The sequence below is a fragment of the Acinonyx jubatus genome, chromosome B1 (genome assembly GCF_027475565.1).
Source record: "Acinonyx jubatus isolate Ajub_Pintada_27869175 chromosome B1, VMU_Ajub_asm_v1.0, whole genome shotgun sequence".
NCBI classification, from domain to species: Eukaryota; Metazoa; Chordata; class Mammalia; order Carnivora; family Felidae; genus Acinonyx; species Acinonyx jubatus.
The window spans coordinates 61,382,609-61,400,379 of NC_069382.1; the positions used below are offsets into that span (position 1 = coordinate 61,382,609).

The 17,771-nt window shown below is 40.0% G+C and overlaps 1 protein-coding gene across 1 annotated transcript in view; it reads right to left on the reverse strand.

The window, feature by feature from the left end:
- CPE (carboxypeptidase E) overlaps positions 1–17,451 on the reverse strand; it is a 113,970-nt gene extending 96,519 nt beyond the window's left edge. Inside the window, exon 1 of the mRNA XM_027068542.2 lies at positions 16,998–17,451. Coding sequence (XP_026924343.1) covers positions 16,998–17,304 — 307 coding nt within the window. The 5' untranslated portion in view covers positions 17,305–17,451. The remainder of the gene's footprint in view (positions 1–16,997) is intronic.
- Positions 17,452–17,771: the final 320 nt, after the last annotated feature.

The window sequence follows — 17,771 nt, forward strand, 5'->3', positions numbered from 1 at the left end:
ACATGTTCCTCTCCTTATTATTCAAGTTAGCGGATTCTTCAGGGTTGAATGTCCAGCCCTCAAAAGAGTTCATCAGAGCAATCTTCCAACAAAAGCTTATTTCTTCCTAGAGAGTAGCTACTACAGCCAAAAGAAAGAAATAAATAACATTTTCTATATACACTTAGAGTATGCTGAAGTGATTCATTTCAATCCTTTCCTGATCCGGCCACTTAACACACTCTCCGGCCTCCCCGGGCCTGGCCTTGTCCATCCACCTCCAGCACACCCATACCCAATTACAGCACAAGAGGCAGGAAAATCTAATCCAAGGAATTGAAAACACGGACAAGTCACATTCCTGTAAACTCCCTCACAGACTTCAGTCCATGCAAATAGCTTACGACCCTTAACGGCCACATAAGAAACAGTCATGTTTATTCCCCTCTCTGTATCAACATCGCTATGGGAAATGCTCTAAAAAGAATGCCCAACTGTCTATCAGGAAACAGGTTCTAGGCCTCCTAGGCTACATAAGCTTTGGCAGGTTGTTTAATCTGTCTCTGGGGTTCAATTTATTCATCTATAAAATGAGAGTGTTCCTTCCAGATAGGAAAAAAAAAAATTCTATGATTCCATTTCACAATTCTATGTAGCACTAATAAAGACTGGGCTTAACATTAGGAACAATTTAAAATAATTTTACCCTAATCAAAAAGCTATAATTTGAAAAATTAGTTAAATACTAAATATTTCTGCATAGTGAATTTCTCTCCCAAAATCGTCTGACAAACTACATGATCATTATTCAAATGTTACACAAATACATCTGGATGAACATTCTGGAATGGCTGCCAACACATGGAGAAGAGCTATGGGCTGAATTCTCCTTCAATAATTCAAACTACATCATTTTTTGGTGTTGCTCTTATTTTGTTGTTAAGGACAGTTTTTGAAATGTATAGTCAAGTATAATTGAGCTATATTTTAGCGAATTTCCAGTAATAGCTACGTAGAGGTGGAAAAATATTGGTAATTAATTGTTACTTATTACAATATAATATATATTATGTGCTTAATATAATTATGATATCTGATATGACCATATCATTTATATGCTTAATTTATAAAATGTTATATATAATGTACACAATATGTTACATATTACATATATATATAACATTATAATATATAATGTTAGCATAATCTCTATCCCGAATAGTTTTACCCTCCGGAGGAGGGAAATTTACCCCAAAGGACAACATTCTAAACACTGTATTCTCTTTAACGAGGTAAAAATTTCACATGTTAGTGAAAAGTAATTATCTATCACAACATTTATTGAATACTTACATATCACCACTAACAGGGACAGTGAAGAAAAAGATACAACAATAATCTTATACTGGCATAGAATGAATTCCTCTTCTCCACTTTCCAGATTTGATTCACTTTAAGACCTGTTCAAGTCCCCCTTCCTTCTGAAAGCCCTCCCTTCATGATTCCTCTATCAACCCCTTACAGAATCTGAGTCAATACTTTCATAATAAGTACTTGGTAAACTGTTGTTTGTTGCTCCTTTTGTAAGTATCTCTTCAATTTGCAGAATGTCAGTCATAAGTACCTTGCTATTATTGTTAAATAGGTTCATTAGAGATACAAATATAATAATATACAGTAATAAAAGATGCACATCATTTACTGACTTCTACTACCCAGAGTTGGATTTCCAAATGTGAACTGGGTTAAAAGCACTTCTCTCCGGCATTTCTAAATGCCTAGTGAATGAATGTTTTTAGTTATGCATTTAGGGTGATTTATACCTGCAAGTTGTAAGTAGGGCCTTTTTTGATAATACAGTGTTCTTACTACCTTGGTCTGGGAACTAAGAACATCATGGAAAATGTGGTATGGTCTACAAATGAGAGCCTTCTTGTCCTCTTGGAAATGTTGGCAGAGGTATAAATGCTTTGCTTATACTACTGTCTTTACAGACTCCATAAATACATTAACTTTATTCTATGAATTTTGGGGGAAATACCAGCCCGTCTCACCCTTCTGTACATTCATTTAAGAAACACATTCTCATTCATTCCCTCTCCCTGTACACAGAGTTCACTGAATTATAGCGATCAATGGTTCACCTTCAATATTAAAATAACAATGGCAGCAATGATAAAACTATTCAGGAAGAAATACTTAATGTTCCTGAAAGTTACATGTAATTTTTTAAGATACTGTCTTGCAAACTAAAATACAGTCAAAAGAGGAGAAATGTTTATTAGAACAATATCAAGTACCCCAACTCCCATCTATCCAGCAATCTGAATCAACTGTAAAAAGCATACCCAGAAGTCTAAAAATAATGGAACAAAGGTTTCAGAAATACTAAAAACAACTGACACATAGTTCATGGTTTTCACTGCAAGTGCAAGGCTTAGAGTCATTCCCAACATACACCACCAATTTAGACACGTGAGTAAAATTATTGCACTTTTTTAATGAAGGTTCTCCAGTTCAGTCCACAGTGACCAGAGGAGAGAAAAATCAGCTGCTGAAATGGATTTGAGCGGTACAGTAAAATTGTGCATCACTCACTTGTATGAAAACACGAAACTCTTAATCCCAGACACTACAGTGGACAGTGAAACACTGGAATCAACCAAACACCAGGTAAGTATATTGGGGAGACTTCTAAGCAACACACAGGCCTAGATGTTGTTCTAACCTGGAGAAAGGTGATGTAAGGGAAGCTTATAGGATCCTTCCCATGCATTAGCAGACAGAAGGAAGCATTTTATCAGATATTTTGCAAATGTACAACGCTTCCAAAATCTCCTATAGCTCCTGAATTGGGAAGCAAAAATTCTTTCAGAGGGGGATGTCTCCCTACTTTAATCTCCCTACTGAGCTCTGAGCCACTGCATACAGAAAGTAATGCTAAATGCAAGCTTTTTGACACCCGAAAGAGTGATTTATGCAAACAGAAACAATTTAGAAATTAATTTGGTTTTTAAAATTCAAGATTGAACTTATTAGAGTTACAAATTATAAACTCAAAATCCTAGTTATTCCTTAAGCATTTAAGTTCAGTTGATAAATCATACCGATGTATTTACAAATCTAGCAGATTCTATAATCTTACCTTCAAGGGAAATCTGCTCACTGAATTAAATTATCGTAAATATTTCAAACTGTAAAACTAAATTTAATATGTTCAATTTCCTTTTTAAGTATTTTGTTTGATTGAAAACATTCCTTCTTAAATAATATGGTAAATTTAATATTAAATGTACATGATCATTCTTTCTTTTAATTTTATTTAAACAAAACAAAACAAAAACAGCTCACCCATTTCTCCCACACCCTACTCCATACATGGTGATTCTTAAGTTCTCTTAATGTTCTAATACAGTTTACAAACTTGTTAAAGTTTCATCTTAAAAATCATAACACACTTTCTTACTGGAATTACAAAATTAATCTTTCGACAATGGAATCTACCAAATTGTATTAAACATTTTAAGTTTTAAAAGTCCTTGAAATCCCAATAATATATAAATTATTTCTAAATCTCTTTAGGGTTTAAGAGTCTTACTCAAAAGCAAACAGCTACATCGAGCCACACAGTTTTGGGGTTACCTTCCCAAAGGAATGTGGGCAGTGTCGGGGGTTACCACCTCAGTTGGCTGAAGTTCTGGTCAAATGATGCTGACAGCTATTGGGGGCAATTTTTGTCACCACCTTGACTGCCATGTTGAGCTCAATTTCTACTTCATGAACTGCAAAACTTAAGACAGCAATGGTGACCTACCCACCTCCCTAGGTTTATGCCCTCTCTTCATCTGATTTTCAAGACAAATTGGAGTTGGCAATTCCCTCCCAGGGGATTATACCACTAATTTGACTTCATACTTCCTTGGCTCTTAAAATAATTTAGTAATTTCCATCTTGCTTCTTTATTTTCAATGTTTTTTTAATTTTTTTAAATGTTTATTTTTGAGAGAGAGAGAGAGAGCACGAGCAGGGGAGGGGCACAGAGAGGGACACACAGAATCCGAAACAGGCTTCAGGCTCCGAGCTGTCAGCACAGAGCCGGACGAGGGGCTCAAACCCACCAACAGTGAGATGATGACCTGAGCTGGAGTCGGACACTTAACTGACTGAGCCACCCAGATGCCCCAAGAAATTTCCATCTTGTTTCAAAGCTATTTTCTTTCTTTCCATTATCACTCTGTTTGACAAAGTCACACTACTCTTACAAATATTGAAAGAGTATTCAATTGCATACTAAATATAGCATATAGTATATTTGTCAAATCAATTAAGAAATTAGCAAGAAGGCCTAGTCCTCTGGAGAAAAGGAAAACTCCAGCACAAGCAATGATTTACATTATTAACTTGTACCTGAATATACAACCAGATTTTTGAAACTTCATTTTGCAACTCTGATTTTTGCGATAAATGAAATGACGATGCTCAGGACATGGAAGCCAAGAAATTCGGCTTTTTTGTGTAGCTGATAATAGGCTGTCCCTGTTTGATAAACAAAGGCAGTACAGACTTAACCCAAATGTGCCTGAGGACTCAGACTGTTCTTTCTACAGCCCTATAACACTTCTTTTTATTATTTTTTTTAATGTTTATTTTTGAAAGAGAGAGAGAGACAGAGTGCGAGCAGGGGAGGGGCAGAGAGAGAGGAAGACAGAATCCGAAGCAGGGTCCTGGTTCCGAGCTGTCAGTACAGAGCCCGATGGGGGGCTCGAACCCACAAACTGTGAGATCATGACCTGAGGTGAGGTCAGACGCTTAACCGACTGAGCCACTCATGGCGCCCGGCCCCATGCCACATCTTAGAAATAACCCCCTTGAAGGGTGCCTGGCTGGTTCCATCGGTGGAGCATCTGACTCTTGATTTCAGGGTCTTAAAAAATAACCTCCTCAAGTTACCTGTCTTTTTTATAGTGTAACTATTCTTAATATGGTTATGAAGTCTTTTCTAATGCATAAAGAACAGCAAGTTATGTGCATTTTTACAGGGGATTAAGATTACTTGTGACAAGATCCTAAAAAAAACACACAAGGAAATCTTTCAAATGTTTTGGTTTTTTTTTTTCAACAGTAGGCAGACACTTTCTGCATCTTTAAGTTCCCATAAAGATAAATACTCTCCAATTCCTCACCTGTGACGGGTATGGAAAATCAGTTCATGGAGGACCAAACTGGAGGCTGTTTACAAAGAGAGGGAGAGCTGCTGAATAAAGGCTGGGCAGTAAAAGAGCTGGTACACATCCCTGAGTGTTTATAACCCCAAGGAAACAGACAAAAGCCTCCCAATCGTTATTCTGATGACGACTCCATTTTAATAGCCACAGAAGAAAGGAATAGCCACAGGTGGCATGGGAACACAATGTGGGCCCACATTAACCCATTAGGTTCTCCAAACCTACCTCAGAGGGTATCTAGCTGGAATCCTCATGAAAATAAAGGCAACTCTGACCAAATATCTAAAAGCCTGGTGGAATATCTGACCAGATTTAGAGAAAGCAACAATAACTCAAAAAACCTTCCTGAAAGAACAAAGCTTCTGAGAAGACTTTTTAAAATTTTTTTTCCAGTTTATTTATTTATTTTGAGAGAGAGCGCACAATTGGGAAGAGGCAGAGGGAGAGTGGGAGAGGCAGAGATTCCCTAGCAGGCTCCACACTGTTAGCACAGAACCTGACGTGGGACTCAATCTCAGGAACTGTGAGATCATGACCTGAGCCGAAGTTGGACACTCAACCGACTGAGCCACCCAGGCGCCCCTATGATTTCAATTTTAAGTAATCTCCACACCCAACGTGGGGCGCAAACCCACAACCCCAAGAGTTGCAAGCTCTACCGACTGAGCCAGCCAGGTGCCCCAAGACTTTTTTCTTAATAAGCCACTTAGATAAAAGATAAACGTCTTTCATTCCTGATGGTAGCTATGAGTAGGAGTGAAAACAAGGAAAATGAAGGCTATTTTAGAGATGCAAGTGGAATCTATGAATATAAATACTTAAACCAATTTGAAATTTCAAATAATTTAAAATGATTTCTCCATTCATGATTATCTTGCCATCATCTAGACAAAGCCTGTATGTCTATATAGTATTTTAGTCTATTTGTCTATGTAGTATCATTCACATCCATAAAATATTCACATGAGAATTATCTATCTATATTTTGTATTGCTTTAGCATCTTCCAAAGACTGAATCTGACTCTTGAGAAAATACATTTAACAATTGGGTTTCTCTTTGTGCGAGCACTCTAGAGGTCCTGTTGACTGTGTAGAGTTAATACAGGTTCCCAAAAGTCCCTTAACTTAATTCCCATAAAGCTGATTATGGGAAGAATCTGGCTTAAGATTGACTGAGTTTCCACAATGAATGAGACTGGTTTGCTCTAGTAAACTTCAAAAAAATAATAATAATAAAGATCTGTGCTGAACAATGTCACAATTTGAGACAAATTAAACTATTTCAATAAGACTGTTTGTACTTTATTTTTTTTTTTAATTTTTTTTTCAACGTTTATTCATTTTTGGGACAGAGAGAGACAGAGCATGAACGGGGGAGGGGCAGAGAGAGAGGGAGACACAGAATCGGAAACAGGCTCCAGGCTCTGAGCCATCAGCCCAGAGCCTGACGCGGGGCTCGAACTCCCGGACCGCGAGATCGTGACTTGGCTGAAGTCGGACGCTTAACCGACTGCGCCACCCAGGCGCCCCAAGACTGTTTGTACTTTAAAACACAAAAGGACAGAAGACATTTTGTTTTGCAAATGTCTAACATTTCCAGTAGTTTCCCCTCCAGATACTGTTTTTACGAGTGATCCAGCAAGAATAGAATAGGGAACCCTTTGACCCTTATATTTATATGCAGCACACATTTTACAGAATAAAGTAATGTGACCACTAGTGACACAGCATGTAAATTAAGCTCAATGTGTGTTAAAGAGTAAATGCAAGTCAAGAAACTAAATAACTCATTTCATGATATGCAAAGGCATTGCCTGAAGGGGGGACTAGCAGAGAAAATAAAATAGCATTTTATTGTGGGGATTCAATGGGGATTCAGTAAAAGTTCTCTAAATTAAATGAATGGTATTAGCTACACTGACAAAAGCCTATATTTTCTTTTCATCTTGGAAAGATGCCTTTACCTTGAGATGTTACATAGCAATTTTTTATAATGGTTATGAGAAAAGGCCATTTTTAAAACTATCCCTTGACTAGAAAAAGAAAAAAAAGGAGGAGGGGGAGTTTCAGAATATTGGTCAGGGAGGTGACAGCCCAATATTTATATCGAGGTTTTCCTACTCTGAACTCATGGTGAAGCTCATGATTTGTGCAAGTTGTTGAAATGAGCTCTAGAAACAAAATATTCCTTGGGAGAAAAGAATTACACAATGGCAGTGAATAGCAGCTATGTGGTAAAGAGAAAATTTTCTGGTGTTGAATAATTTAAGCCATGTAATAAGAGAAATGGGGTAGGTCCAATCAGACAGCATCGCTCTGGGATGTGAACATGTGAGTCGTTGCCTGCAAATGCAAATATGTGAGATCATTGTTGTTTTTCCCAATTACCCAACACACAAAACCACAACAAGGGATTTTTTTAGGAACCAGGATTTAAGTTAAAGATATTTAGTCTCATTTTTGAAATGAGTGATCTGTATCCATTTTTTAAATAATCTGTCTTTGAAAGCAAATGTCTTAAAAATGAGATGTATTATTATTGTTTTATTATTATTATTATTATTATTATTATAGAACTATGATGCTCAGCAGTGACTTTAGAGTAAACAGATTTCTATACAAAAAGAACACACGGTATTTATTGGCAGTAGAAAATTATTTGAGTTTTATTATAATTCATTCATTTCTTCTTTAAGAATCAACTCTGTAATTCTCTACATGAGCCACCTTATCCATTAAGGATCACTATTTGAGGACAGTTAAAGATGTAGGCGATCATTTGAAAATAATAAAAGGCTCTGGTAATACAGACAGGATCTCTTCTGAAGCCACATTTTATTAGAAAGAGCTGGCTGCTGGATTGCCTACAAAACACCATAGCCTGAACTTTGAAAGAAAGAGAAACATTCGCAGAGGAATGGACTGGCAGCAATTACAGTAATTAACAAAGGAAGGAAAGAGCAAATTTAAACGTATTTCAAATTTGAGCTCATTCGACCCATCAGCTGGCTTTCAGATAAACCTCCTTTTCTGTGGCATTTTCAAAGGCATGATTTGAGTGCCATCTCATGAAGGAAGGGATGATTAAAACCTGGGTAGTGTGCTTTGTATGTTCAAAAGAGCAGACAGTTTTAGGGAAGCCTGAGTGCCTCAGTCAGTTAAACATCCAACTCTTGGTTTCAGCTCAGGTCATGATTTCACAGTTCTGAGTTCAAGCCCCACTGACAGTGCAGAGCCTGCTTGGGATTCTCTCTCTCTCCTCTCTCTCTCTGTCCCTACCCCGCCTGTGCACTCTCTCTCTCTCTCTCTCTCAAAATAAATAAACTTAATTTTTTTTTTTAAGAGTACACAACACCAAAGGCTCATGCAGATTTTTTAAAGGTCAAAAATTTTACTAAGTAAATTTTTACTGATTATCTCTAGAACTTTTATTTAATGCTTCAGAAGCCACCTAATTTTTCTACAATGTCTCAAGGGGAGGAGTCTAGTTATAGCAGACAACAAACACAGCAAGCCATTACTGAAACGTACAGGTGGTGGATTCTCCATTAAGCAAAACTGGATGCATCACAACAAAGCATCAGTGTATATGTAAGAAAAATCCCAGTTCTACCCCTTCTTGTTGTCACACTTCTGGTATGCTAGCATGCATGAAATCAACACTGACCTTCAATACAGCTTCGTTTTGTGATGCACCATTTTTTGTCTGTCTGAGAAATTTCATTTATTCCACAACCATTCTCTGAGTGGCCACTATGTCTTACACACAGTAGTAAACATTTAGGATAAATACAATCCCTGCCCACAAAAAGCTCACAGTCCACTAGGGAACACAGACCAACATTGGAAAATACCATAATAGAGGTAATAATAGACTGAGGAATTTATATTTACTATTTCATTTAAACATCAGATTATTGTCATCTCATAGGTGATGAATTTCAGACTTGAAGAGAAGTTAAGTAATTCACCCAAGAGCAATTAATTAAAACTAAGAAGAGATGGAAAAGAAAAGAAAAAAAAACAGGAAGAGACAAAATTTGAACAAAACCCTCCTGACATCAATGTGTGTACTATAAACCTTTATGGTACAGCTATTCAAAGAACTATGGAAAACAAAGAATGGATCCCACTGAGAGTAACAAAATGAGGGAGGAGTGAGAAAGGAGGTTTCAAAGAGCTTTCACTCACACTGAGTCTGTAAAAGAATAAAGTATTCAGGACCTGAACAGTTTCATTATAAACTTTTTGGAAAAACAAGTTAGTTTGCCAAAGTAAATCCTGGGATTGCCCTGGATTTATTTAGCTACCTGAAGGAACAAGCATAAAGACATTCGCAAATAATGATGAACACTTTCACTGTTCTTACTGAATGAAGCAAAAGAAGATGTTAAACTGAAGAAAAGCAGAAAAGCCTCATATTTGAAAAATCGATAAAAGGCAAACGTTTGTGAACAAGAAACAGTGACAAGCAGGGAAAAGTCCCCCTGGGCTGTCAGCTGGCCTTGTGCGGTACCATCAGAACAGGTAAGCATCCGTCAGGTGTCATTGAAAACACAGCCAAGAAGGCCTCCTCCAAATGAGCAGAGCCAATGGAGCACATTTTCCAGACTGACTGAAAGTGAAGATTTTTAACAGATTAGCCCGTCTTCTCAATAACTAGAGGCAAGCGACCTCACTAAATTATTTGCTATATATACTACTGCTTCGACCTCACAGCAACTCTACGAGGTCTGAGTTTTTAAGTATTCCTGTTTTAGAGATAAGAAAAACAGGTAAACAGAAATTGAAAGCACAAGGCTACTGAGGCGCCCGGGTGGCTCAGTCGGTTGGGCATCCGACTTCAGCTCAGATCTCACAGCTCATGAGTTCGAGCCTCGCATCAGGCTCTGTGCTGACAGCTTGGAGCCTGGAACCTGCTTCAGATTCTGCGTTTCCCTCTCGCTCTACACCTCGCCCACTCACACTCTGTCTCTCTCTCTCTCTCAAAAATAAATAAACATTAAAAAAATTTTTTTAAAAAAGGCATAATGCTACTTCCCAGTAAAGGAACTGGAACGCATTTGTTAGTTTAACCTTTCCTATCAAAATTATCTGTCCTATGATTGCCTCAGAATCGTATTTCTCAATTCAATAAGCATATCTAAAGACCTTACACAAATCACTATGCTAGATGTTTATGGGCAAAAATAAAAAAGGAAAACATATGCTCTCCATCCCTGAGGAACTCCTTGTATGAGTCTCTCGGCTAGAGAATTGCCAAACTAATCCTGCATAATATGTTAATGAATGATAATGTACTAATGCTTCTGTGCAATACTAGTTCCAAGATGAGTTCCTTGGAAAAAAAAAAAGGGAGGGTTGGGGGAGGAGGGCCCTTGGGGAAAAAATATTGGAAAATACTGTATAGTATACATCTAACTTGGAGATTTGAAATATAGGCTAGCTTATTTAAGGGCTCTGATAAGGCTTGCAATATACAAGCCTATTTATTTTTGTTTACCTAATATTTCTCAAGCCCAGCTGAACAAATGTTCCATTGAATATACTTGGGGGAAAGCTAGGTTATGTGTAACCCTTTATGGGGGCTATTTTTGTATTTGTCACAAATATCACTCCCAAAGGAAGTAACTGCAAATGTGGGGATTTCACCCCTAGGGTATGCCAATAAGGGATGCTGGGAGGTGATTCCTTTGCCATCTCTCAAATCAATTTCCATAAAAAACTGGTACTGAGCACAGGATATAATGTTAGGGGCCAGTCCCATTTCCTCGCTTCCATAAGCCAATCACACGTCAATCAAATACACAATTTCTGGCAAGAGCTGCAATGACTCAGGTCTAAAAATAACTCTTGACCATATGTGGTGCACATCTAGATCCTTCTCCAGAATCTAACCTCTATCTTCACTAACTATAAGGTGTTATTCAGTTGTAATCACATCCCATGAATACATAACATACTAACTTGGTATGAAAAAGGCCATACGAAATAATCAAAATCCCCACTTTGTTTTTAATTTGGACAGAAATTTTGCCAACATTAAATGTTCCATCACAATATTTGGCAAATGAATACTGGCATTCGTACACTTTCAATTTTAACAGATTTTGGAAGGAATAGGTCCAAAATAATCATTCCAGCCTTTGAGAGAGAAAAATCTATGCTCCAAAGAATGTTTCTAAGATAGCATTTTAGCTATAAATCAGATTTACTTCCCAAGAGCCATCTTAAACTACATGTAAAAGAATTCATGTCTTCTTCTTCAAATTAGTTTATTTCTTCAAATACACTAATCTAAACTCCAGTTCAACTCTGGGAGGTGTGGTCTGGGAATAAAGATTCATTGCATAGACATAAATTAATACTATAGGTTTCTTTTATGAGCATTGCGATGATGGATATGCATGCTTAGGAGAGAATATGTTTGGGTTTGAGCACATGAGTCCCTAGGTGTAGAAATATTTTAAAAGTATAAGATATAAGCAAACAGGAAGAAAAATAAGGAACATGACAAGTCCTGGAAGGTATCGTATGGAAGGGAACACATCTAAGAATCTAGGATCAGCCAAGAGCCCAGTTGGAGGACGGACTCACTCTTAACCCAGCCCTCATTCTAGTCCTGCATCTGGGGTCCAGACTCACAAAGTGTGAGGAGATGAATCTGGTTCCGGGACTACTTGTGGTTCTTCTAACTGAGGATGGCTGATACCCACAACCCTCCTCCAATACAGTTCTGTGGGTCTCCAAGTGATACAAAATAATAACGAAGACCCAACATTCAACCAGTCAAGAATCAAGTTGATTCCTCTGGTGCCGCAACAGAATAGATATGGATATTCCTTGCTGATCAATTCAAAATGGAACTTTCTTTCCCTTTTGATGAATTCAAATGCAGAATATCTGAGAGAATGAATCATTTTCAGTAGAGAAGTTAGAGCTCAGCCCACAGCCTAGTACCAAGCAAGTATGATGGTCACCTCTTTCTGCTCAGAAAGTCAGTTGATGATGTCAACCAACACCTTCCATCCATAACCTGCTAATCTAACCAAGTAAACCTCTTACTTGCCAGTTCTACCACAGGGAAAGCTTTATGTGTACTGTAGATGTTGTTTTGTTTTGGGAAAGCTCTTCTATTATAATAACTAAATCCTTAGTCATTTGCTACATTTTTCTAAAGTTCATTTTTTTTTAAGTTTAAAGTTCATTTGCTACAATTTTCATTAGGAAACTAACAAACGTGACACTTCTCTCTTACTGGAAGGTAAAATGAATATTGGCAAGTTGATCAAAGTCCTAATCAAGTAAAATGAATTTGTTAACCCCAATATTATCTCCTGCTAGCTTAATCAGAAATATTATTTCAGGGGTGCCTGGACGGCTCAGTCAGTTAAGCATCCGACTCAGCTCAGGTCATGATCTTGCAGTTTGTGAGTTCGAGCCTGCAGCAGGCTCCGTGCTGACAGCTCAGAGCCTGGAGCTTTCTTTGGATTCTGTGTCTCCCTCTCACTCTGCCCCTCCCCTACTCATGGTCTGTCTCTCTCCCTCTCTCTCTCTCTCTCTCTCTCTCTCTCAAAAATAAATAAACATTAAAAAGTTTAAAAAAAAAAGGAAAGAAATATTATTTCAAACAAACAAAAAGGATACTTACAAGGTGAAAATAGTTAAGACATTGACCTTAGATGCACAGGACTCTGTTAAAACATACATCAACTGCACATTTCTTGCCCTCTTGTCATCCAGTCTTCAGTCACTTAATGTTCCCAATCTTCCTTTACCCAGTCCTCCCACACTGTTCTTCCAGTTCCTAATTCTCAATTCCCCAGAGCACAGGGAGTAGCTTGGGTATCACTGCGGAGCCCATAGAACTTGGCCCGCTTAGCAATCAAAAAGAATGAAATCTTGCCATTTACAACTACGTGGATGGAACTAAAAGATATTAGGCTAAGCAAAATTAGTCAGTCAGAGAAAGACAAATATCATATGACTTCACTCATACGAGGACTTTAAGATACAAAACAGATGAACATAAGGGAAGGGAAGCAAAAACAATTTAAAAACAGGGAGATGGACAAAACATAAGAGACTCTTAAATATGGAGAACAAACAGGGCTACTGGAGGGGTTGCGGGAGGGGGGATGGGATAAATCAGTAAGGGGCATTAAGGAATCTACTCCCGAAATCACTGTTGCACTATACGCTAACTAACTTGGATGAAAATGTAAAAAAAAAAATTAATTAAATTAAAAAAAAAAAAAGAACTTGGCCCACTTAGAGTGTGGGGTGCTCAAAATAACAAAAACAAAAACAAAAACCACAACAAAAAAGCATTGAATGCATCCATTTCTACCTCAGAATAAGTGTGCATATTTCTTTTTCATTTCTTAAAATATTTTACTCTAAAAAGAATTTGAAAACCATTTGAGAAAGGTGGATATTCTCCAACTCCCTAAGAAGTTATTCATACAAGTACTGTCAAACTTCAGTTTATTTATTTATTTTGAGAGAGAGAGAGAGAGACTGCAAGCATGAGAGCAGGAGCAGGGGAGGGGCAGAGAGAGGGAGAGAGAGAACCCCAAGAAGGCCCCAAGCCTGACAGCACAGAGCCTGACGTGGGTCTCGATATCACGAACCGTGAGATCATGACCTGAGCTGAAACCAAGAGTCGGACGCTTAACCAACTGAGCCACCCAGGTGCCCCATATCAAACTTATGTATTAATCGGATCTCTCTGTTTACTAGTTTTAGAAATAAGACAACAGGCCCAAAGCGGAGTCATTTATGCTAAGCCCCACATCACCAAACCAAGACTTAACTTAATTACAGTTTTATCTGTTCCAGAAATAAACTCTTAAACCAGCCAATCAGGAATCACTAGTCAATCAAAACTAGTGATCAGCACTAGCTAGGGATTCTGCCTGATAGATCCCTACTGTCCCCTAAAGGAAAGTAACCTTACAATAATCAATCTGCTTTTTTGCCTAACTTTTTCTTCCCGCTCCCTACTGCTTATTTTGCACAAAATGTGCTCATTTTGCACAACTCCTTGGAGCTCCTTTCTATCTGCTAGATTGGATGCTACCCCATTCATGAATCGGTGAATAAAGCCGATAAGATCTTTAAAATTTACTGTTAAATTTTTTTTTTTAACACTAGTTCACTGAAAATCTCTAACCTACTTATTTCCTCTTATAAGTGGTAGAGGGAGAAATTACCCCTGTGGTTTTTTTAGTGTTGGGTCATAATAGGTCATTTCTACCTTTAAAAATACAATGGATGGGGCACCTGGCTGGCTCAATCGGTGGGGCATTAGACTCTTGATCTTGGGATGGTGAGTTCGAGCCCCACATCAGGTGTGGAGCCTAATTAAAAATCATAATAAAATAAAAACAAATAAAAATACAATGGATAGACATTTGTATTTTGTTATTAAGTAATACCATGAACTTAAAGTTCCCTTCATTTAACAAGGAACTATAAAGCACATAATGTAAAACATTTGAGTTCACTTTTGTAAAATGGGTTTGTTTTTTTGTTGTTGTCTTTATGAGGAATAAAACATTTTATTTTAAAACACTGTGTTATTCAACTAATGACTGATTTCATTTTTTCCATTATACATATTGAGTGCCTGTTGTGTGCCAGATTCAGGCTAGGTGTTGGAGGCATAGTCCACCAACCCCCTCCCTCATCCACCAACCCCCTCCCTTCCACTTATAGAGTTTGCAATCTAAAAGAAAAATTTGCAAATCTTGAAAGTCTATACGTTCCAGGTATTAAAGTAAAAAAATTACTGTTTTCATCTTCAAAAGCACATTGCATTCTAAGAGTAATATCACTTTAGAATATTATTTCTAGTGGCGCCTGTGTGGCTCAGTCGGTTAAGCATCTGACTTCGGCTCAAGTCATGATCTCACGGCCCATGGGCTCCAGCCCCGCATCGGGTTCTGTGCTGACAGCTCAGAGCCTGGAGCCTGCTTCAGATTCTGTGTCTCCCTCTCTCTGCCCCTCCCCAACTTGTGCTCTCTCTCTTATTCTCAAAAATAAACATGAAAAAAAATTTTTTAAAGAATTTTATTTCTAAACTTGAAACAAGACAACAAAAACGTTAACATTAGCTTTCATATAATCTTGAAGAAACAATGTAACAAATTCTGAGGAACAGTCTCTAAAAGCAGAATAACAAAAGGTTCTTATTAAACAGGCAACAGGAGACACAAATATTCAGATTAGCTTTATCTGTGCCTGGGATATCATGGCTTTGGTTATTGGAGATTTTGGTTATTTGAGGTACCTGGACTTTAGTTATTGGAAATAACCGAAAAGGAGTCATCACATTTCAAATGTTCCTTCATTTTCAGATAATAGTAAGAAACTAATTTTCAAACTTTCTAAGTCTACACGCTGAGTCCTATTAGACCTTACTACATAAAATGTTTTCTAGGATTTCATTTTAGGGTTTGACAGCAAATTTATACAAACCTTTCCTCTTATATTAGCTGAAGGTAAGAAATGTTTCCTGTTTGAAGATTTACTATGGATCAACCCATACACTCTGCATTTGAAGATCCAAGTGTCCCTATTAGTCACTTAACTTTCATCTTTTTTCAATTTGATTCTTAAATATCATTATAAAACTATCCTGGCCCTACACTGATAATTTTAGCCTATTTTCTAGGTTTCTTTGTCATAAAACAAACAAACAAACAAGCAAGCATCCCATGATGATATTAGTAGGCCAGATTATTTTAACAGTATCTTTACTATCAGAAGACAAGGCCTTATATCACTCTAAGAGTTACATCATTTCCAAAGAGCAGAAGCATATTGAAAAGGGCCCCAAGAACATTTTTTAAATCCCTTTATTGATACTAAATGAATCCTATTTAACGTAAATAAAACGTGCTTAACATATTTAGATAGAAGGTGCTTAAGAACGCCTTATGGGAATGTTCCTTATGGGAACATCAGCTGAAATAAAAACCTGGTCACAAACTATTCGTGTCAAATGGCTAAAGCAGGGGAAATGGGGTATTCCTTTTTACTTAGGCCTTCTGCGGTTTCAAAATGGAAACGTCTGTCAGAGGCCACTTTCGCACCCTGGGAGGAAGACCTGCGTGTCTGCACACCCCCCGCCACCCGACCCCCCGCCGTGTTGCCGCTATCTTTAACACCCCGAGAGCACCCCAGCGGCGCGCATACCTAACACACACACACACACACACACACAGGTAGGGATGGGTATGCAGAGCCCCCAGGACCCAGTAAGCTGGTCCTCTGCAGCTTCCTCTGAGGAAACGAATGATAAACGGCTCTTCCTCGTTTCCTCTAAGTCCCTGACTTTTGCACCTCGTCTCTCTACTCTTGTCTGCAAGGAGGACTGATGTCCTCGCTGGGGACTCTCAGTTATTCTCCCGGGTCGTTGATTCGGCCAAGTGAACACCGCGTTTTGCTCGCGCGCAGATTCGCCTGCTCCGCGCTCCCACCTCCACCCCGCCAGCCTCTCTGGCCCATATTCACCAAAGGGCGAGCTAAGGGCTGGGGTGGGCTCGAGGCTGGGGACGGGGGAGTGGGGGGGGCAGGAAGGACCGCAGGGACGGGGGACCCGGCGACCCGCAACGCTCTAGGTCAGGTTCATCTCCATCGCCATCCTTCCCTGCACTCCTCACCTTCCACCCCAGCCGCCCTTTCCCAAAGGGCACCCGGGCCCCACCTTCCCCCACCGCCACCAGTCCACCCCTCTGCGGCCCTCCGAGACGCCCCCCAGAGACGGCAGGGTGCAGCGCCCTTACCAGGCTCATGGACACCGGGGTTGTCGGACAGCTCGATGACCAGGAGCTCCCGGCCCTCGAAGCTGCGCCCCACCGTGTAGATCCTGCTGATGGCGGTGCACTGCAGCCACACCGACACCAGCGCCTCGCGCAGCTCGGGGTAACGGTGGTACTCGAAGGAGATGCCGTCCTCCTGCTGCAGCCGCCGGCGCCGCCTCATGCCCGCCGCGGGCGACCCGGGCTCCTGGGCTTGGGCGCCCAGCAGCCACCCGCAGGCGGCCAGTGCCCCGCACAGCGCCAGCAGCGCCCGGCCTCCTCTCGCGGCCATCGCCCCGCGCCGCCGCCGCCGCCGCCCGTGCCTCGCTGCGCCCGCGGCCTCTTTTGTCTGCGCTCGGCGACTCTGCCGGCTGGCGCTGCTGGGGGCGCCAAGTTCCGCAGCAGCCTCCGCCCGCCTCACCTTCCCGGGGCCACCGAGTGCGCGCTGCGCGCTGGGGCCACCCACAGGGGAAGGGCGAAGCGGCGGCTCCGGGCCGCACTACCGGCCGCCGAGCCCAGGGGAGCAGCAGGAGAAACCACTGCGAGGAGGGGGCCGGCGCCCGCAAGCGGGATTCGGTAGTGGTCGGGGAGGGCTGCTGGCGTGCTTGGCTCGGAACCACGTCAAACGCGGAATGGCGCAGGGGACGACGCAGGTGAAGTGACAGCTCAGGGCTGGGTTTGGGAACGTTGATGTCATTGAGAGACCCACGGCACCGGAAAAGTACCCTTGGGTTGCTGGTGGAGGCTTTTAAAGTAACA